The 22,662-nt window shown below is 35.8% G+C and overlaps 1 protein-coding gene and 1 long non-coding RNA gene across 2 annotated transcripts; one reads left to right on the plus strand and one right to left on the minus strand.

Annotated features, from left to right (window-relative positions):
• Positions 1-727: 727 nt before the first annotated feature.
• Positions 728-15,427, minus strand: LOC119081887. The gene is made up of 3 exons (XR_005088545.1): positions 15,418-15,427; positions 14,257-14,261; positions 728-869 (listed from the first exon to the last, which is right to left on the minus strand). It is a non-coding gene; the product is annotated as an uncharacterized LOC119081887 (long non-coding RNA).
• On the plus strand, positions 15,388-21,115 carry LOC119081885 (ubiquitin domain-containing protein 1). Its single transcript, XM_037191115.1, has 5 exons — positions 15,388-15,913; positions 17,648-17,897; positions 17,966-18,206; positions 20,350-20,669; positions 20,710-21,115. The coding sequence occupies exons 1-4, from the start codon at positions 15,829-15,831 to the stop codon at positions 20,503-20,505; spliced, it is 732 nt and encodes a 243-aa protein (XP_037047010.1). The 5' UTR covers positions 15,388-15,828; the 3' UTR covers positions 20,506-20,669; positions 20,710-21,115.
• Positions 21,116-22,662: the final 1,547 nt, after the last annotated feature.

Here is a 22,662-nt window from a genome sequence, read left to right on the forward strand (position 1 = left end):
CACTTTCCTTGTAATTTCTTACGTTTTAACACAATTCACTAATTATTTTTTTAAAAATGACGTCTGACGTGCGCGAAAAATTTGTACTTTGAGTGCCACCAGCTGACAGATGATGTCAATCATATCTATGAATGTAATTTAACGCTCCGAATATCACACATTTAGGTTGTCACTTCTCGCCATTTATTTTGAATGTTCAACTTTGAGCGAAGCGAGTGGAAAGACATAAAAATCGAACGAATCAGCTACTTTGATAAATTATTTTTTTCCTCCACATTTTTTGAAGAATAGAACACAAACGGTGCACAATTTTAATTTTATTTTTAAATGTAAAAGTTTCTGTATATTCAATTTCGATTTGGTTCGAAATTGTAAAAGAAGTATGTGTAAGTAAAGTAATATTCTAAACAAATAATCATATTTTGTTAATTGAAAATACTGAATTTATGTCTGAGAAAATTTAAAAAAAATGTTTTTTGAAGAATCTTTACAGTTTTTATATAACAAAGAATAATCCATTAAATTAATTAATTAATTTTTCTAATCAAAAAAAGATATTAATTTTTTCCCCTACTTAATTTGCCTTTATTTTTGCTTTTTCCTACATTTTTTTAAATCAAATTTACTGTTAACATAATGAATAATTTAACAAAATAAAAAGACAAAAAAAAACATTTGTTGTTTGTAAGTGCACCTCTCTAATAAAACTGTTCTGAATTGTAAAATATCGCACCATATTTAAAATGAATTTTGTGATTTATTCAATATTGCATGTGTGTTTGATAATACGTAAGTGATCATTTTCTCATTAACGAAAACCATAAATTAATTTGGGTTAGTCAGGGGTCACATGTCGAAAGGACATTTCACTGACACAATGAAGATCTTTTTCAATGGTCATTAATAAGTTTCGAACCGAATCATATCGACGGCAGTTCATAAAACAATACCAGAGTCGAACAAATTTAAATATAAAACTAGCGCTGCCGCTACAACAAGAACTTTGAGCTTTAAGTAGCGAATAAGTCAAAATGTGGAGAAAGTGACGACAGTGTACTATGTAAAGTAACAAAGTATCGCGTTTCTAAAATTGTCGTTTTCAGAGTTCATTCTTTTGAATAAATTTTTTTTATGGAGCTGTAAGCGGAAAAATCTATTTTTACTTAATGTAGGTTCCATATTACTCGAACACTTTTTTGCTTTTTTGTAAAGTAATTTTCGTAAAAGGTAGAAGTTCGATTCAATATAGTGTACTAGGTAATTTCAAATTTTGGAAAAAATTAGAATAACATAACTGTGAATTATCGTTGGTTGAGTCAAATCCCTTTTAGTTCGTTGGTCAATAGAGACAACAGAAAATTTTCAATATACTACTGCCTGGTGTACATTGAAAAACTCAATCTAATCTTTCGTTGACATCCATCACTTTGCCACGGTGAAGTCTGTCAAGAAGTGGAACCACCATCTATTGTTTTATCTTTCCTTAAAAATTGCATGAAAAATCAAATTGATGAAACCACACATGAATTCGTCATCGAGTGAGATCGGGCATGTGCCAATAGTTGACACCGCGAAGAGATCGAAAAACTGCGCATTTTGTGGGGTAGCATAGGCAATCGAATGGAAACATGTAGATTGTGACCATAAAAATAATTCTTAAAGCTCCAATTCTGTCATTGCAATATGATTCCATGTTGGGTAAGCATGATGAACCAAGAGGATTCACCAGATTCGCCACTATGTAAACGTTCAATAACCACGCAGAAACAGAACGAACTCAGATAGACAAGGTCAAGATCACGTTCCAATGGTTTTTTTGCCGTCACTAAATTTCGCATCGTAACATATCCGATGCGGGAAAGAATTCGAAAATTTCCTGTTATTAGAATCACAGAATTATCAAGCCCACACACTAATTAACAGATATGTTCATTGAATTTTAAATTGTATTTAAAGTAAAAAATATATAAATAAAACGAAACGAAACAATTCAGAACAGAATGGCCTTAACATCATTTTCAATTTAAAGAGTAAAAAAAGATAAAAAAAAATTAATTAAATTACTATTTTACTAGGAAATTAAATTTAAATTTAAATAAAAAACGAATGAAAATAAAAATTGGATTGAAGAAGAAGAAGGAGTAATGAAACCTTAGCAATTGAAAAACACAAAATAATAAAAAAAATATATATCATTAGTGGAACGTAATTGTTTCCCTCACTTCTCCCTCAAGCCGCCCCCTCATTCAACAAAATTAATTGAACAACTTTGATGCAGTTTGAATTCATAAAAAAAACAACTTTATATTATATTACCATACAAACCGAAAAAAGAAGTAACAGGTAAAGCATTCCAAAATTAATAAATATGATTGTAATACCTGACAAAGAACGTACTTATTAATTATGACTAGCTAATATTATATTAAACATTGTATAGGGTCCAAAGATGGGAAAAAATAAACATATTAATTAACACTTCTGCTGTTTTGTTATTTATTTTTATTCTATCAGACGAGGAAATAGGATTCTGGGTCTTTTGTTGCACGTGCAATTATTCGGGTCAACTTCTTGTAAGTTACTTTTTATCGACCCAACACGTTAAGAAAAAACTTGTTCTACCGTATGTCTTCAAAATGCAGCGTTTTTTTTAAATCGGTGTTGTTCACATACCATTCGACAGCCCCCAAGTATGTGACTGAGGCCGTTCGCAGACGCGGTGCGTTATGAAAAAATTCTCTGACCTACCTGGCAGCTAAAACAATATGCTTGGCCACATTTTCAATCAGCAGAATAAGACAGTTTATCAAAAATTGGATCGATCATTTCGATATTTTATGGTTTTATAAAAAAATTGGTGCATTTTAGAGACATAGAACAATTTTTTGCATAGAACAATGATTTACGTCGATTAGAAACTAGGTCCCACCTGTTGGGTGGGTCAGATCCCTTGACTGTTTGTCTGAGCTTCTCAATATTATCTTTATTGGCAATGATTTATTGATTTATTTCAATGAAATGTAATGATGGCCACAAAAACGCATTCAGAAGAAGAACTACTAGAACGATCTAATAAATCTCTCATTGCTGATTTAATTCTGTTTAGTTTCACTGAAAATCTTCGAAACTTTGTATATAAAATGCTGTAAAAAATGATGTATGTTTCGCTTCGCTCTGGCCGCAAACTTCGCACTTTCCGATATTCCGAAGGTACAAAACTTTATTTTACCTGGAAAACACACTAATTCCAGGGATATTCGGAATATTGAATGGAATTAGTGTGTTTTCCAGGTAAAATAAAGTTTTGTACCTTCGGAATATTGAGAGTAATTTTGGTTCTGTTTATTCGGTTTTGTTACAAGACTCCAGATCGTTTTAACTAAGAGTAGAAAAGGCTTCTTTTGAGAACTACTACCAGATGGTTGAACCGATACCACCCATTTTCGCAAGGTTCTGAAAGAACAGGTTAAGACTTTTCTGAGTTGATCACTAAGGCGGTGACACGCAGATGCTTTTTATTGAACAGACTCATTACAGATTGTTGGAAATGTCAACCAGGAGAGGGATTACGGCGTCAGTTCTCTTTTCTTTATTCAATCAAAACTCTACTGATAGAGAACGATTCACTACTTCACTAAAAGATGTCGCTGCAACAAAACCATTGTCAACAGAAAAATAATTAATTTTTTACTCGACGGATTTCAGTCTAATAAAATGCCATCGTATAGCACATGATCTTAGGACTCCGGAACAGAAATTATTTTTTAAATCGGCTTGGCGATAAGAGTCATAAAAAACGATGTGAAATATCGTTCTCTATCAGTAGAGTTTTGATTGAATAGAGAAAAGAGAACTAACGCCGTAATTCCTCTCCTGATGATTTTTTTTCTTATTCAAGTTGACATTTCAAACAAACTGTAATGAATGTGTTCAATGTATCTATTTTTCAAAATGACACATGTTTTCAATGAAACTTAAACTCGTGTGATTTGCGACCCTCGCTTCGCTCTGGCCCCAAACTTCACACTCGTTAATTTTTAGGTCTTGTGGGCACTTCATCTGTCCGTCCGTCCGTCCGTCTGTGTCACAAATCAAATGTGATTGATAAAAGTTAGAATTGCAATGCTACTATGAGCAAACCAACACCAGGCAAATCAATTGTTATTTGTTATCTGGTAACCGATCGCTCATAGCAGACATTGCAATTTGAAAGTTTGGTAGTTGTTGGTAGTTGGACCCCCAAAATATTTAGCAGCAAAGATGTTTCTTACTCGAGAGACGCACACCGACTGACGAAATTACTCTGCCTGCTTGCCTATTTATAACTCAAATATTTGGTAGTTGACTACCACGGTGGTAAATTGCAATGCTACTATGAGCAAACCAACACCAGGCAAATCAATTATTATTTGTTATCTGGTCACCGATCGCTCATAGCAGACATTGCAATTTGGTAGTTGTTGGTAGTTAGACCCCCAAACTATATAGCAGCAAAGATGTTTCTTACTCGAGAGACGCACACCGACTGACGAAATTATTCGGCCTGCTGGTCTATTTATAAATCGAGTATTTGGTAGTTGACTACCAAAGTGGTAGTTGACTACCAAAGTGGTAGTGGACTACCAAAGTGGTAGTGGACTACCAAAGTGGTAGTTGACTACCAAAGTGGTAGTTGACTACCAAAGTGGTAGTTGACTACCAAAGTGGTAATTGACTACCAAAGTGGTAGTTGACTGACTACCAAAGTGGTAGTTGACTGACTACCAAAGTGGTAGTTGACTGACTACCAAAGTGGTAGTTGACTACCAAAGTAGTAGTTGACTACCAAAGTGGTAGTTGACTACCAAAGTGGTAGTTGACTACCAAAGTGGTAGTTGACTACCAAAGTAGTAGTTGACTACCAAAGTGGTAGTTGACTACCAACATGGTAGTTGACTAATACGGATGTTGTAGATATGTTTACTCAAATCACTACAACATAACTTTCTATGTTTACTGTTTGAGAGCTGCACACCGACTGATGAAATTAATCGGCTCGCTTGCCTATTTATAATTCCAAAATTTGGTAGTTGAATACCAAAGTGGTACTTGAATGAGTACCAAGCTAGTAGTAAACAAAAATTGAAAAAAAAATGAAAAAAGACCTCATCAGGCTTCAGCCGGTCTATTCTTGTTGTTCTATTTATTCGATTTTGCTTACAAGGCAAAGTCACATAACAAGAAAAATACTATTGAAATATATACAAAAATTCTGTTAGCAACATCAGCTTGTTCGTTAGACCAACATAATCTATCTTAAAACCTAACCTCAGGAATTAATTCCATTCTCCACCAAACATTTTTTTTTCTTAAATCGGTTGAACCAGTTATCGTGTTAACAAATTGCGATCACATTTCCATACATTTTTAATCATAGTGAACGTGTTATGTACGGTGTATTTTCTTTTGTAAAACCCATGACTTACAGTCAAGGGAATAGCGTACAAAAATGCCCTCGATTGATGGCTGCTAGGAACCTCGCGCCGGTGGGACACATTTTGTATAAGGAACATGTCACTTTGTGAGTCATTGTAAATTACGCCGGCGCGAGATTCCTCATTACCTTTGTTAGACAAGACAACTTCGTAAATCTATTATGTAGGACAATTTCGCTAATATTTTACAAATTAAATATTTCATTCAACGCTTTTCCATCAGGGAATGTTCTCACAACAGACGTTGCATAGCGATGTTGGACCGCAACACTTATTTTTTGTGGTAAGAATTCTCTCGATCGGCTCTCACCTGTTATATTAACTGACATTTAGAGATTTGAAGAGGCTAGTGTAGCGTCCCATAACAAATATTTGCCACGTTTCCATGGTATATTTGTTGCTTCCCGTCTTTTCGGTTGACTCCGTGTGGTTTTGTTTCATCTCGAAACCATATCTGTAATACAAGTAATGGCACCATATTCATCCTATTTCATAGCACTCGATTTAAACTAGAAAAAAGGAGGCAAATTTGACAAAATATGTGAGTTGCGTAAGCCGTCAAAAACCTTTACAGGAATAGGTGACACAGTTCCGGAGGTGAACTTCCAAAACACTTGATATCGTTTTAACGAAAACATATTGAAAATGCGAAAATCCAAGATGGCGGCCATTTTTCTAGAATCCCTCAAAATAAGTGACACTTTACCCTAACTCTTTATACGTCATATTTACTAGAAACACCGAAAATGTTAATCCACCAACCGATCTCTATAAGCGAGACTTTACCCGAAATCTCTACATGTCATATTAACGGAAATATATTGAAAATACAAAAATCCAATATGGCCGCAATTTTTCTAGAAACCCCGAAAATATTAATCCATCAACCAATCTCTATAACTGACATTTTACCTGAAGTGTCTTCATGTCATTTTAACGGAAATATATTTATTATGCGGAAATCTAAGATGGCCGCCATTTATCTATAATCCCTTAAAATGTTAATCCGTCAACAGTTCTCCATGACTGACACTATACCCGAAGTCTCTACATGTCATATTAACGGAAAATACAAAAATCCAAGATGGCCACCATTTTTCTAGAAACCCCCAAAAATATTAATCCATCAACCAACAACCAATCTCTATAAGTGACACTTTGCCCGAAGTGTCTGAATGTCATACAAACTGAATTATATAAAAAAAAGCGAAAATCCTCCATTTTGTTGGACATCCTAACACTAAACACACATACCAAACCTTTCCCCACTGAAACCAACACACCAAATGTCTAAACACACAAATTTAAAAAAAAAACCAAAACCGAACCAAAATTTTCAATTTTAAAATTTCGCGCTTGATGTACATCACGTTTGAATAACACCAATGTTTCAGAAACACCAACATGAAAATAACAAATGGCTGACATGTGAATGATGACATGATGACATGATTTGTTTTTTTTTTTGTTCTTATATGGGAAAAAATATGCAATTTTATTACATTAAATTCTCATTTCGTCAAATTTAGACTGCATAGTGACTAACAAAAAAGGAAAGATTATGAACTAAGCTTTTTTTTGGTGTATCTATCATCATGACTGCGCACCTAAGAGTCGAGAACAGAAAAACCACATACGTTTACATACCGGCGTGAATAATTTTGATTAACTTTTGCATGGCCGAATGGCCGAACCATCAACTTTCATACAAACTCGTGAAATTGAAATTGAGTTTTCTCCGGCTATTTAACTTCAAATGTAGCGTGTGATAGCTCGTTGAACTCGTATGGACGAGTAGATTGATATGTAAGTAATTGTGATTTGATTCTGATCGACATGGAAAATTTGAAAAGTTCGCCTATATATAGGTGATGACTAGTTCCTCCCGGATTTTGCTTTGGGGTCTTTTTTTAGGGGAGGTTTACTGCGTCACGCCTCCGCTACCGCTCCGGCTGTGATACCCCGATACCTCCAAACTATCCATTTCCCTCTCTAATTGTCCGGTTACGTATTTCATACAATAATTGTTTGAATAAGAGATGGGTATTTGTATCATGATTTAAATTTATTCTAAAATCAATATAAGACTTTCCGAGTTATGTTTTCTGCTTTTATTTAATTTGCTATCAAAAATTCATACAAAAATGTAACAAAAAAAACGACGTTGGGTTGGCAAGTATAAATTTAAAAAAAAAAAACAAAATCAATCAAGGATTTTTTTAATGTGTTCTATGTAATTTACTTCTTTAAGCACTTCATCAATAAATAATATGATTTCATTTCTTGCAGTGCTTTCGTTGCACCGTACACCAAATGAAAATAGTATGTTACATACCAAGGATCGAAAAGGTGTGTTTTAGACCACCGTGGTCTAAAACACACCTTTTCGATCCGTGGTATGTATACTATTTTTCTTCCTGGAGTACCAAAGTCACATTCCGAACAAAACATAACAACAGATTTGCACGCCATATTCAGCTGCGATCTCTATACCACATGCGAGATCGTATGCGATATCACAAAATCTCATGCGATATCACAATATCACATGCGAGATGGCATTCGATATAACAAAATATAATGATAGATCGCATGCGATATCACAAAATCTGATGCGAGATCGCATTTAATATCACATGTGTAGCATTTTCATTTGTTATAGTACATGACACATCTGGGAAAAAATAAAGATAGGATCGAAAATGACATAAGCGGGAATGAAAATTGAGAGAAAAAAGTGTCGGAGAAGGTTGCTCTTTCGGTACTAAATTTGGTGAGTGAATGTGACGGTTTTGGTACTTCAGGAAGAAAAAATAATTTTTGTGCACCGGACATCTGAAATACGACATAACTTTGCTATGATTTTTTTTATTATGACGTGTCAGGTTTTCCCGAACGATATTGTGCGGGAAAAATTCATTTCTTTAAGATTGACTGTGCATGAATTTGTCCATGACTATACGATTGATCAAAAGTTATTTGTGTATCTGTTTTGGACGATTGATTTTAGGCAATTTCGCGAGTTGTAGCCCGAACGACGTGACTCATGCTGGAAGTGCGTTGTTTGCACAAATAAGTCAGCAGTTCTTACCTAAATTTACCAACAAAGTGTTTCGTTGAATTTCGTCAATATTCAATAATTTTAGGAAAATGTGCTGTACTTCAATTATACGTTGCAGTTAACATTTATTCCAATTAACCAAATTCTTCCTTTCCGAAAATTCGGAATTCCTTCGGAAAAAGAACAAAAGCGACATCTATTGTTCTTTTTCCGAAGGAATTCCGAATTTTCGGAAAGGAAGAATTTGGTTAATTGGATTTATTAACATGTCGTCAGTAGTAGAGAGTTTGGGCTGATAACAACAGTAAGGGTTGCCTCACACTAAAAATGCCTCTCCGCCTCTCCGTTGACATTATAACAAAAGCAAAATTTGAATTAGGTCTCAGTCTCCGTTTCCCCGCTAGTTAGAGTTTTTGTCACCCCTTCTATGTGCAATTTGTATACTTCTTGGTGACGATATTTTTTTCGAATGCAAGGCCAATACGTTGAGTGAAATAACATGAATAAATTGAATTAGGGCTCTTTCGCGTGTAGCTTAGCGATAACCCCTCCCCATTCGCGTATTGGTGGACGGTATAATACTAATTTTCAAATTCAATAGCGGATGTTGCTATATTAGTTGAATGGATTGACTCGTATGGGCAGTACGTATTCTGCAGAGAATCTTGATCAACACAGTAAAATTTTGTGGAAATGTATATCGTTCAAGTGGACCAACTGTTTCAGCAGTTTATTAAGTTATTTTATCGAATTGGACTGTGGCAAAGTGACGATGAATCGAATGCCAGCCGGATGGGGAAAAAGGTTTTCTACACGATTTTCGGTGCTTTGTTCCCAATTTTTCTTGCCTTTCTTGTATTTCATGCTTTTGTTTGTGACGATCAGAATGAACCAATGTTTTTGGTGCAGGCTCTAGTTCTAGGAACGATTCTGTACGTAAAATGTTTGTACATCATTTTCAAAAAGAAAGAAATTCTCGCTTTCCTATTCGACCACACCGTTGTCCATGCAATTGAAAGTCGCGGAGAATACGAGCGAACAAACAAGAAGATACAAAAATTTATGATGTTCTGTCGCGCATATTTTCTGGCAGTATCCGTTACTTCTCTGGCGGTCATTGTTATAAAATTGCCACCATTTTCCGATGATAAGGCGTTGCCCTTATTTATCAGTTTCTCGTGGATCGATTCGGATATTGTTTATTGGTCGACCTATTTGTTTGTTTCGTTGTCGACACTGTTGTACTCCACAGCAAATTTAATTACGACGCCACTGTGGTACATATTGTTGAATTATGCGATAGAGTACCATTTGTTACGAAATAAATTGAGAAACTTGGGAACAGCAATTCAAAAAGTCAATAGAAATGGCGACCAGTTAAGTTCAAGCATTGAAGTCATGTCACAACTTCAGCCGTTCGCTGAAAGTCTAATAGTTCTGGTAAAGGCTCATCAAAACTTGGCCGAGTATGCGACATCTCCCATTTGCAAATTCATTGCCGCCATTAAACTCAGAATTTCTATTAACCAAACAGAACGGCAGAGCGATTTCGATTTTGTTTCTCGAAATTATTTTTTGGCCAAATTACCACCAGTGGCATCGGCATTTGCATTTCAGTGTACAATTTAGCGTTCGTAAGTGATTTGGCCGTAACAATTACAGACAAAAAGCCTATGTCGTCAGAGAAATGATAACAGATAACGTTGCTTCGGCCGTACCGGCTGTTATCATTTCTCTGCCCACGTTTTCATCAGTCAGTCGTCGTCAGTTCCGTCGAAGCCCAGCTCCTAGCTCTACTGCTCTTCAAAAATTTCAACCTTTAGACCTTTTAAGTTCGAAAAAAGGCTGGCTGACCTTGAGAGATGAATTACAACTGTTCCATGTAAAACGGGAGATTGAAGTTTTTATAAGCTATTTTTAATCGACGTAAAACATTATTTTAAACAAAAAATTGTTCAACGGTATGTCTCTAAAATGCTATGTTTTTGATTTTACACTGTTTTCAGAAATACTTTTGATCAGAATTGTCGATACCCATGTAGTTCTTGCTGCACCTTACACATACTTGTTTTCATCGAGACTAGAAACGGCATCCGGCACATTTTAGGAAGCTGACAAAATTGGGTCGATTTAGGGTCGTACTTTGTAAACAAAATTAATTTTCTAAAAAAATCTGTGCATTTTAGAGGCTGTAGAACAATTTTTTGCTTAGAATAACGTTCTGCGTCGAATGGGTCAAAACTTCAATCCCCCATTGTAAAAACGAACACTATCCAGACCATCAAGTCTTTTGTCGAACTTAAAAGATCTATGCGATCTCACAGTGCTCACAGAGGATTGACTGATATGCAAGTGGGCACTTGGCACTCATGGACATAACATTAATGTTGTCGCATTGATTCGATTTAGGTCTCGCAGGAGAACCTTATTCAGACACAAATGTATGTTCTTATATTGCTCTACGTAACGTTTGATATCTTTATGGTCATGTACTTGGGAAATGAAATTACTGATGCTAGTGACAGATTGTCTTATGGCTTATTCGAGTCTGATTGGATTGAGCAGAACGCATCATGCAGAAAGTGTGTTGTTATCATGGGCGAAGTGCTGAAAAAATCGCAAAAACTTCTCATCTGGATCTACCCATTGAACTTAGATACTTATACTAAGGTGAGGCGAATTTGATTCAGAAAAGTGCTAAGCAGATGGCGCTGATATCATCGTCACTGGTGTATTTGATATCACTTCTAATTGAAATTTACCGTTGCGAACAGATAATCCATGGTGCGTACAGCATGTTAAATATTTTGAAAAACTTTCGATGAAAATCTTTCTCTATGGGTAAAAATTATGGATGAAGGTCTCTGAATATCGTTCATGGACAGAAAAACAACAAAATATTCGTGAATGTCAATTTCAGCTACAGATCAATCATTTTTCTCACATAACCTTTTTAATAACCAGACCCGCATTGATCATACAGACATACACCGGAGAGTTATTGTGTTAACTTTTTTTTAACAATTAACAACACTGCGACACGACAATGTCGATAAGTTGGATTCTTGCCGGTGTCAAAATGTATGGCAACACCAATTATTTCACATACTTTTCAGCACTTGTACCTAAATAAAATTATTTCAACTCATTTTTTCACATTTTTTTAAAGTTGTAAAGAATAATTATATATTAACCTCGTCGCACAAGTTGACTTTTTTTGTAAGACTGAAAACAAGCGAATCATTGAAAACGTGTTTTGTCCTAGTATTCATTGACAGATACAGCAATCGCTATTTTAGATAGAGCTAACTTCATTTGACAGTTACGACAATTTCGTCATGAAAACCAAAGTATTTAAACACTGAAGGTACCACTCAGTGATTATATACTTTGATGAAAACAAGGATCAAAACATTAAATAGCCTCAATACGAACAACACACACACACTACGGATAATAGCGGCAGAGTCAAAATGCCCCAAAATTATATCAGCTAAATTTGAAGTTTTTGGACAAAATGATGTGTGGACGACTTGTTCATTTATCAAAAATAAGGGGCACCTTCCATACATCACTTTTCGATTGGACCACGGGAACCACCTGGAACCACTTGCAAAAATCAAGCAAAATTTCGACTCTGCCGCTATTTGTCCGCAGAGTGTGTTGTTTGTATTGAGGATATTTACAAAACATGTTTTCAGTGCCTCGTTTGTTTTTAGCCTAATGCTGAAAACAAACGAGACATTAAAAACGTGTTTTGGTCCTAGTTTTCATTGACAAATGCAGCAATCGCAATTTTCGATAGAGAAATTTCTAACTTAATTTGACAGTTGCGACAATTTCGTCATGAAAACAAGGACCAAAACAAGTTTTGAATGCCTCGTTTGTTTTCAGCATAACACGATGCGATTCGTAACGGCTCATTCATATATGCTAAGAGTCTCTTAGGTTTACGCACCATCGTGCGACATTGACAAATATGCAAAACTGTAAAACCAACATTTGTAATAAAAGTGATGATGAATGCAATAATAAAATCAATGTAACCTAAGGCAAATGGTCCCATACATAGTTTTATCATCAAAGTAGCACAATTCTGCAGAAAATGGTAAGCTTAGTAAGTTTAAAGGATGTAGAAACACACAGTCGAAAGCGTCGACAGGCGCATATTCTACACATTCTACACATTTTACGCGAGTGCAACATGACGGCCCTAAAAACTTCCAATTCACCACTAAATACAACTTGACGCAAACAAATTTTATATGTGTGCAACATAACGCCGCTAAATTGTTCCAGATTCACCCCTAGATGCAACTTGACGCAAACGAATTCAATACGTGTGTAACATGACAGAGCTAAAATCCACCTGAAAGTTTGGATCCGTGTGTAACCAAAGTATATAAACATACTGAAGGTAATGCAAATCCACAAAAACTCACGGAACCCTACTTTCGGGTGAATATAATTTTTACAATGTTGGTCACTAGTTAAATTCACTTTGTTAGGTTGCATCTTTATACTCAACACAAAAAATTGTATGCAGAACAACACATTTCTACCAACATTAAAACGCCAAACGTCACGCAAGCAACATAACAAGTCTTATATTCACCCGAAACTTGGGTTCCGTAAAATTTGTGATCCGCTGAGCATTTGCATTACCTTCAGTATGTTTATATACTTTGTGTGTAACTGCGGATTTGCATTACCTTCAGTGTTTATATACTTTGAATGAATTCAGCTGAAAGTTTGAAAGTTTCTCTGATCCGTTGAGAGTCTGCATTACCTTCAGTATTCATATACTTTGGTCAAAGCCACCGAAATCATGAAAAGTTTATGACTAATCATGTAAACAAACAACAATGTAGTAGTTTGGTGTGCAAACGAGATGCCCGGTAATAAGAAAATGTCGGCGGAAATGTAAAAAGTAGGTTTTAGCAGAAAAACTTTAATTTAAATATGTCAACTTTTCCGGAAAAATCCATTCGAGGCGAAAGTAATAATTTTTCAAGAGCTTTGAAAAACACCATTAGTCAAAGGTGTGTCAAACTCCTGATTGTAGCGTATGAAGTGTCACGGCCTTGCGCTCAGATGTGTAAGCTGAGCAAATGTCAGTATTTGCCCGAAAATAGAAATCCCAGTGTAAAAATTGGATACACATCATTCTAAGGCTTGATTTCCACTTATCAAAAAATTACTCCGTGTGAGAGACAAAAATGATTTTTTTTCAATTTTTGCTCTGTTTAGCTGGCTCTCTCACGGAGCACTTTTTGTTTAGTAGAAACCATAGTTACCATAATAAGAAATGGACAGGTTCGAGCATCTTTGTTGGTTGCTTCGTTGCTCATCAGATTTTGTGCAGAAATGTGCTTCTTGGGTTTTTTTAAACAATGCAGTTAGCGGTTGACTTAAGATATTTGTCAAAGCCACCGAAAATATGAAAAATTCAGATACACGTGCGGCGAGAGATGAGAATTCGTATGAAATAAACCGCGAGCCATTGTCCATATCTATTTTTTTTTTTCAATTTTATTAAAAAAGGATCGCGGTTTATTTTCTTGCATTCTCTACCATATATACCAGCTGTCATTTACATGTTCCTTCTATCACGCCGCATGTGTACCAACTTAACATTTCACTGGAAAAATTATGACCAATCATGTCTGTACGAAATGTCAACTTGATAAAAATAATATTTTTTTCAAGTTTTCTTTTCACACAATCTATAATGAGTGTGTTTAACAAAACATGTCTAAATTGTCAAAGTTTGTGTTTCTCCCGCCTTCGTTAGTGTGCTACACTGTTCTTTCATACTCTTGCTTTTCAGTAGCTATAAGAGTATTAGTGACAGGTGTGCCATATTCCTTATTCTTGGAAAACCCTATGAATCTAAAGAATTTTACGATTTTACGTAAAATGTTCAACTTGTTCATTTAATGAAGATGACAAACACACACTACCAAACATTTCGTATTTCATGTTGGGACCACATATTTTACGCAGAGAAATGATAACAGAGAGTGGTGCTGTCGCCTCGCCGGATAGAACGCGTATGACGACATTTTTGAAAAAAATTGAAACCCATGGCACCGGCTGTCAAAAAATGTGGTTATGTCATCATGTATGAAATAATAAAAAATAATTCAATTTCGACTCGACGGATTCAAGCCAAACGAAGTGAAATTCTTTTTTTCTCCATGTCAAACTGACTGTAACGAAAGTTTTTCACTGATTCACTAATTTCACTAATTGACCGAAATATAATCGTATGAGATTTGAAAAATTTTGCAACGATTTTCAAACATTGATATCTTTTATAATAATCATCCAACCAGGAAAACAGTTATCTAGTGTTCGGTTTCACACGGGGAAAAAAGGAATTACACTTTGTTTGACTTCAATCCGTCGAGTCGAAAATTAATTATTTTGCTTCTTGGTATTTGAGAGCCACCCATGTCCAAATAAACGTAAATTTGACATTTCACCTGTTGTATGAAATGCGTCGTCATACTCACATTCTATCCGGCTGGGCCGGCGCAGCGCCATCTGTTATAATTTCTCTGATTTTACGTAATTTGGTTCGGTAAAATTACTCTTAGTAACCTTTAACTACATTCCCTTTCGTCCGTTTCGTCCGTGATTCTCCTTCGCATCGGGTCATTCATGCTAAAATGATACAGGTTGAAATGGCTGAAAATGGGTGTTAATGCCCCCACTACATGTGAAAATGAACACCGAAAAAATTGCATTTTCGAGCAGACAAGACTGTTGTGATGAGAGCGATAATAACATTGCGACGGGAAATTTTTCAGACGTCTTATTTGTACTGGGACTTAACGAAAGAACGATAGAACCGGGTTGAACGACGGAATGTTTGACAAGTGTTGTGGGTTATAATTTTACATATTTTTTATAATAAAAATTTTTAGAAAATAATTTCTGAATATTTTGATCGTGTCAATTTCGAATGTAAGCCGATGGTGATCAAAAACGTAACCAGTTGATCGAAATGACTTTCAGCACCAACTAAAAAAAACGTGAATTAATCCGGAGAGTTGGGAATGGTTTTTTTTTGTTATAGCAAAAACCAAATAATACTAATGTTGAATGGAGCATTCTTGTCGTATAACATTTTTATTCTTGAGTGATTAATATCGGGTCGGAGGCGGTGTTTTAAAGTGTGTATTTCTGTTGGTTCATTTCTTATGCTGTTCTTTTGAATTGTTCTACATTTTCAACTAAATCTAAAGTGAAAATTGGTTAGTGTTTGAAAACAAACTCATAGATAAGATGGGTGGGTGTATTGGGATAAATCGTACAACAGACACTGAAACGGTCAATGGATCATCCACAAATATTTCACGGCCAGCTTCAGGTATTTTTTTTTTTGCAAACTAAAAACACAGTGTATTTGATGTAAATAGATTCCATATAGATTAAATCGCTGTGCCCCACTGGTGATGTTATTGTTTTAATTTACACTCAAAAATTCTTGGTCAAATGGAAATTCGTGCAATTTGATTAGAATTTTTTTTCCTGATTCTTTGCGGTATTTAAAATTTGAAACGTTTGCATTTTGGATAAAATTTGTACGCTCACTTTTGACATACGAGAACCTGAGAATGAGGAGAATCCTTCTCATTTATTGAGAACTTTTATTTAATGTTCAGTCTATCTTATTCAGATCATACCCTCGATATACTCTCCACAGGGGTGTAACTTAGAACAATTTTTATTGTCGCTGCTTAGAACATTTTTGATTTTTGTACCAGCCCTGTTGAATGTCGTTCAAAAACATCGAATCGTTTTTTAATTTTCTGAATGTCAGCTCATTACCGACAATACCACAACATGTACAAATATTTTTTGAACCGGTGGGTGGCGAATTAAAGTCGCATTTGCGTCTAGTTCTCCAATTAATTTAATTAAAATCTGATTCTTATTGTAAAAAAAAAACTTGGAACGAGCCGAACAATTCTTATGATCTGGAATTTTGATTACCCAACGCAGATCCAGTCAAATAAATCGTCAAACATTTTAAATGCAAATTTAACCGATTTCTGTGATACAATTGGAAATTCCAGATCATACGAATTGTTCGGCTCGTTCCAAGGTTTTTTTTTTAAATAATATCAAATTTTTATTAATTTAATTAAAGAAATAGATGCCCTAAACGAGTAATTATTCCGTGGACCAGCTGGTAATCGATCAAATGGTAATTTACAGCCAGGTTCTACACTGAAATTCAACTTGACAAAATCGAAACCAAAATCTGCTGCCTTTTTCATATAGTTCGTTAATGTTATAGTTTTCGGCAACAACGATTTTCTGTTATAGTAACTTTTAATTGTCTTCGGCAATTGCCTAACATCGATGGTATTTTACGACAATTGTTATGGTAAAGTGGTACACCCGTGATCATAAACCATCTATATGTTTACTATGTTTACTATAAGTTGAACATATTGGTCGCTACTTCAGGTTGGCAGGGTTGTCTTCTTCTTTTGAAAATCGGTCATGATAACAATATCGTTCTCTTCGAATTATGAGTCTTAATAGCCCGTCGAGAGAAATCAGAAGTACGAATTGTCCGTTTGTTTACACTTCTTGTAATTTACGAATTTTCATAACATCAGCTCTCAAAGGATGGCATTATATTATTACTGTCAAAATGTATGAACGAATTTAGTTTTTGTCGAGTCTAATTAAATTGTTGCCTGATACGTTACTGCATCCAATGTTATTTAGTGTGTAAGAACTTTTGACAGTAAATGCATGTTCCATACAATTTCGAAACAATAAAGCGTCATCTACAACTCGAAAAAAACCGGCAATACAATCGAAGAAAAGTCACACGATAAAAGTTATTTGAGATGCCATAGCGCTGGACCTAGCACCTAGCATTAACACGAAGTAAATCGGCCACTTTCACTTAGCCTACCACGGAATTAAAGATTTAGAGCGTCCATTAGCAACGATCGGGAACCATTTTTTGTGTAATGCAGAATGTTGGCTACCTACATTCACCTTAGTGGTCGTTATTTGTTTGTTTGTTTTTTGGATCGTGCAATATTAGTATTAGTAATCGTAAAATGATTTTCATTGACAGGTCCAAGTGTCGGTGCGCCAAGAAAGAATCATTCCTTGTGCCATGAGACAATCCGATGGAAATCCGACGTTCCTCTAACAGAAGGCCAATTACGGAGTAAGCGAGACGAATTCTGGGACACCGCACCGGCATTCGACGGCCGAAAAGAGATTTGGGACGCATTACGGGCGGCCACCATAGCCGCCGAATCATTAGATTTTCAATTAGCCCAAGCCATTCTGGATGGAGCTAGTGTATCGGTTCCGAATGGGTAAATTGAAAACGTTTTTCTGTTGCGAATGACCCGAATTTGGTGAACACACATATTCCGTCTTGCAGATACCTAACCGAATGTTATGATGAACTGGGCTCCCAATACAAAGTACCAATTTACTGCCTTTCGTATCCAATAAATATTGTTAAAGAAGACAATGGTAGAGATTCACCGGCTGAATATTCGGAGCCAGTTGATGGTGGCAGCGAGGTGGTATTGAAATTGCGATTATCGTCGTCGTTTTCCGATACAAAGCTATCGGTCTATTCGAAAGATACGATTGGACAGTGTAAAAAGAAGCTGCAGGTCAGTATTAAGCGTTTTGGATGGGACAGGTTCGACTTACAGCATTTTTTGTACAATCCAATTGGTCCATATACTTCTATCGCCGAATGAATGTGCAACAGTTTACAGCATGCGACTCATTGCACCTCTTTCAGGTGGCTTCTCCCTCGAAATGTCGGAAACTAGGATAACAGTTGCAATTTCTTGTTCCCTAAAAGTTGACCTAACCTTGACCTCAAATCTTTAAGTTTTACTCTGCGAAATCTACATTGAAAAACATAGCTAACGCCGACCCGTACGAAACACCTATTCGTATCAAGAGCCATTAATGTGAAACTCTTCATTTCTTTTACTTCATTTCCTACTCTGCTGAAAAACTATTCTCCCTTTAAAATCAGTTACATTATTCACTCTTCGCCTTGTTATCATATACAATTAAATTGCCGGAGGCAATATAGACAGCCCCGTACGAAGTCAAATTTCATAAATTCCTATTTAAACAGCTATATACCGCTATATTTAACTATATTTCACTATAAATAAACATTTCACAGAGGAATATGCTATTATATAGCTCTATATGCCTGTATATAGCTCAATATAGCTGTATATAGGTATATATAGATGTCCATATATGGAATCCCTGAAACCCCTCACACTTAACACATTATTTCCATGTTAACAGAAACTCTCTAAGCATCATTTTCCCCACTTTATATCACTTTTAATAAAATCCAATATGGCCGCCGGCAGCCATTTTGTTAGGAAACCGAAAATAGTACCGACGCTTTACATTCGTTAATACCTTTCAAACAAAAAAAAATTCATGAAATTCGGTCAAAATTTACTCGAGATATTGTCAAAATACACCACGTTCACTGTACTTCCGAGTAGCCAGATAAGAGCTCACTCCAAGAGACCTAGCTCACGCTCCGGAGAACATAATTTCATAAAAATTTTTTTCCCTGATTGGTACGGTCAATACCTATCTAATAAAGCTAAAACAGACGAAATATGTTCAAATGTGGCCGACCTACAAGCAAAAACTGCTTGCCGCCCTGTGCCTGTTCCACACCAAGGGGTCTAACTCACGAGTCGGTCATCCGATTTCCATAAACTTTTTTTTTGTCGATCGGTATTGTAAATACCTTTTATTTGACGTATCACTTACAAGTTTAACGTTTAAATGTCCGGAGATATCTTCGAAAAACCGTAAAGCACTTATTGGGCCACAGCTCGGGAAAGGTCGATCCAAAATCACTCATCTTCGAACTTAGCCTGTCTTTTGACATTACCAAACGGGAAAAAAAAGAATTTTCAAAATCGGATGCGTTTTACTCAAGTTATCGTGCAGACATACAGACGGACAGACGGACATTTTTTTTTCGCGGATTTGGCATCTCTAGACAACCACAATAGGTTTCCCCTTACTCAGGGAGTCCAATTCGACGTGTTACAAACGTATGCGTAAACCTATAAGATCCCAGTACTTCGTACGGGTCTAAAAAGAAATCACCTCGGAGTGGTGACATCTCAGTGAAGGGTATAACCGATGTCGCATTTCGCAAATATTTCTCTTACAGTGAACGACATCTCAAATGTCTCACTGTCAAATTTTTCTGAGAATTTTATTGTGTCATTGCAAATTCACAATGACATTCTCTGAAAAAAATGACAGTGAGACATTTGAGATGTCGTTCACTGTAGATAAAATAATATCACCAACAAAAAAACACCATAAAGTTCTAAAGCCTTGTTCTTCGAACAGAAATTCCACCGGTGATGTTCGGCCATACGGCTCAACAGTGATTTTTGGCCATGTGAGTCGCCATTGATTTTTGTGAACCACTTTCACAGCTATCAGCGTCGAATTTGAGTGATTTACGATGTTCGCATATCAGAGTGCATCGAAATTTATTTTTTAATTCATTTGTTCATCCACTGGCTCACCCAAAATTCAACTTCAGAAGCCCACTTTCGGCGTTTACTTCTGTATTACTTCCTACTGTAGGAGTCATAAAATTTTCTTAGTGACCACTCAATCGTCTTAGAATGGATAATTAAAGAAAATGCACGAAAATTCAAGAAACAGTTCTCCCGAATATCCATCCACCGATAAACCGACTAACGTGAACTCACAAAAATCCAAATTTTCAAATTTCAGTCTCAAGAAAATGTCGATGCGTGCTGCCAACGATGGTTCTACGGTGGCAAACTGCTTGGTGATAAGATTTTAGTCGAAGATGCGCACATTCAATCCGGCTATATTGTGCAGGTGATTGTGAATACGGAACATTACAATCACAATCCGAATAGCTAGCCTCGAGTTACATTTTATTTATTTTTAAAGAATTTTTGTTTTTTATACATAAAATCATTGAGTAAAAAGTGGAATGGACGGATGGATCGTGTGTGGTGGAAGTGACAGGCGAATGGAATGCATTTTATTAGAAACGGGATAAAGAGAATGAGAGAGAGAGCAAGGTGATGAAAATTATAATCAGACAGGTTATTGTTACAACAGAAAAATGCAACATATCGTACATTTAGCAAAACGTTTTTTTTTATTTTTGTTTCATTCGTCGTTTGTTATTAGTTGATCTTTATTGTAATTTGAGATGATTGCTCTTTGGTTGTGTGCATTCAACTTATAACTTTTATTTTTGGTTCAAAATATACCGACATTTTACTAAACCGCTCTAGTGACGAGATTGTGGTGACACGCAAGAAAAAAAATTGGTTAACGTGAGAATCACATTAAGAACATCGTGCCGAAATAGGAAGTGTTTTTGTTAGTTCGTCTACAAGAAACTGTAATTTGTTGTATAGTGTCCACAGGTTACGAATTAAAAAACAATGCCAGAAACGTAGAAAATTTTCAGGGTTCTTGTTTTCCAATTTTTTCAGAATTGTTTTTCTGAATTTTCCCGCTTTTCCTCAATTTTTTTCCCGAAAAATGTTTTTGAATATCAATCTGTCCAATTTAGTTGAGACAGATCGAGTACAATATTTAAGTAAACCGAGTTGTTCTTTGTTGTTACCGTAGTTACCATATGAGGGTGATCCAAAAACCGAGTTGTGCGGCTTGTTCGAGCAGCTATGAAAAGTCATGACGAGAAGCTAAGATCGGCATAGGAAAAATCGGTGATAAGCCGCTTGTTGGGACTCCAGAAATCGGCTCCAAATTTATTTTTGATACATTCCCAAATGGTGTCAAATGATGCACAACAGTCCAATGAATAAGTATCGTGAGTCCACTAGTTGATATGAACCACTCTGGCCAACATACCCCAAAGTGAAGATGGAGCGTGGAACGTGAAATTTTCAGATTCATGTCCATATTCGGGAGTAGTTTCGCAGGCGTTTTTATTTACTACTTCGGGAGCTTTGACCTCGCCGCGACTTTACGTCGCCTTTAAGTGGAAAATTTTCCTTCTGGTGTGACAAATGTAACAAATGATGCTCGCCATGACCTATAATAATTGCTAGGGGCACCCAAACAAGGCATTAACAAAAAAATTCATACAAATTAGAGCCTTCTATTACCGCAGGGACTATTTTTGGGAAAGCAAATTATTTTCCCAAAAACCATTTCTTGGAAAATTTAAGGTAAATCATATTTAGCCGTAGCCAACTAAAGCAGCAACCCTTAGCTGATGTATGCTTATGACATGACATCTGTGTAATAAATTTTGTGTAGATATGTGAGGGCGCTAAAATCAAGGTATATGGGCGGACTGCTCGGCGGCTACTTTCATGCATGGAAATTGTTTTTTTTTTTCGTCTTTGAGGTAAATATGAGATGAATTAGAGGTGAATGACCTATATTCAGCTGAAAAACAAAAACAAAAATCAATTTTCCATTCATGAATTTAAGCGCCGAGCAAAAATGACTCAAAGGCATTTTAATGGCGTATAACCGAATCAGAAGTGCAGTGGCACGAAAGTTCGATATAAGCGCAATTTCTCCATTTCTTTAAAAACACAAAATTGCATTGAAACCTGTGCCATCTGTTTTGTGATAGGCACAGCATTTTTGTGAAACTCAAGTAAATCATAGTCAATCATTTAAAAAAAAAGTGTCATTAGCATCGAACCATTGTGCTCCGCCCATATATTTACCTTGGTTAAAATATATTATTTAAGTCATTCTGCCTCCAGTGTACTTGACAGTTGACATGTCAAACATGATATGAACCTATTGCTTAAAATGTTAAGGGTCATGTGCACGGAGGCTAAACGGTACACTCCGGATGACGGATGACTGTTTACAGAAACTTAAGTCAAGTTAAAAATGACGGTTAGGAAATGGATGCATCACTGTCAAAGCATTTATCGATTCGTAACAATCTACAACCGACTTTTCGGTACGCTGTTCACGTTTTCAAATAGAATTTTCTCAATACAAAAATTAAAAACGTTTTAGCACACATCGCGTTAATGAATTTAGATTTTCAATATTTAGTGTCTATTTGTT

The sequence above is a fragment of the Bradysia coprophila genome, unplaced genomic scaffold (assembly GCF_014529535.1).
Source record: "Bradysia coprophila strain Holo2 unplaced genomic scaffold, BU_Bcop_v1 contig_36, whole genome shotgun sequence".
NCBI classification, from domain to species: domain Eukaryota; kingdom Metazoa; phylum Arthropoda; class Insecta; order Diptera; family Sciaridae; genus Bradysia; species Bradysia coprophila.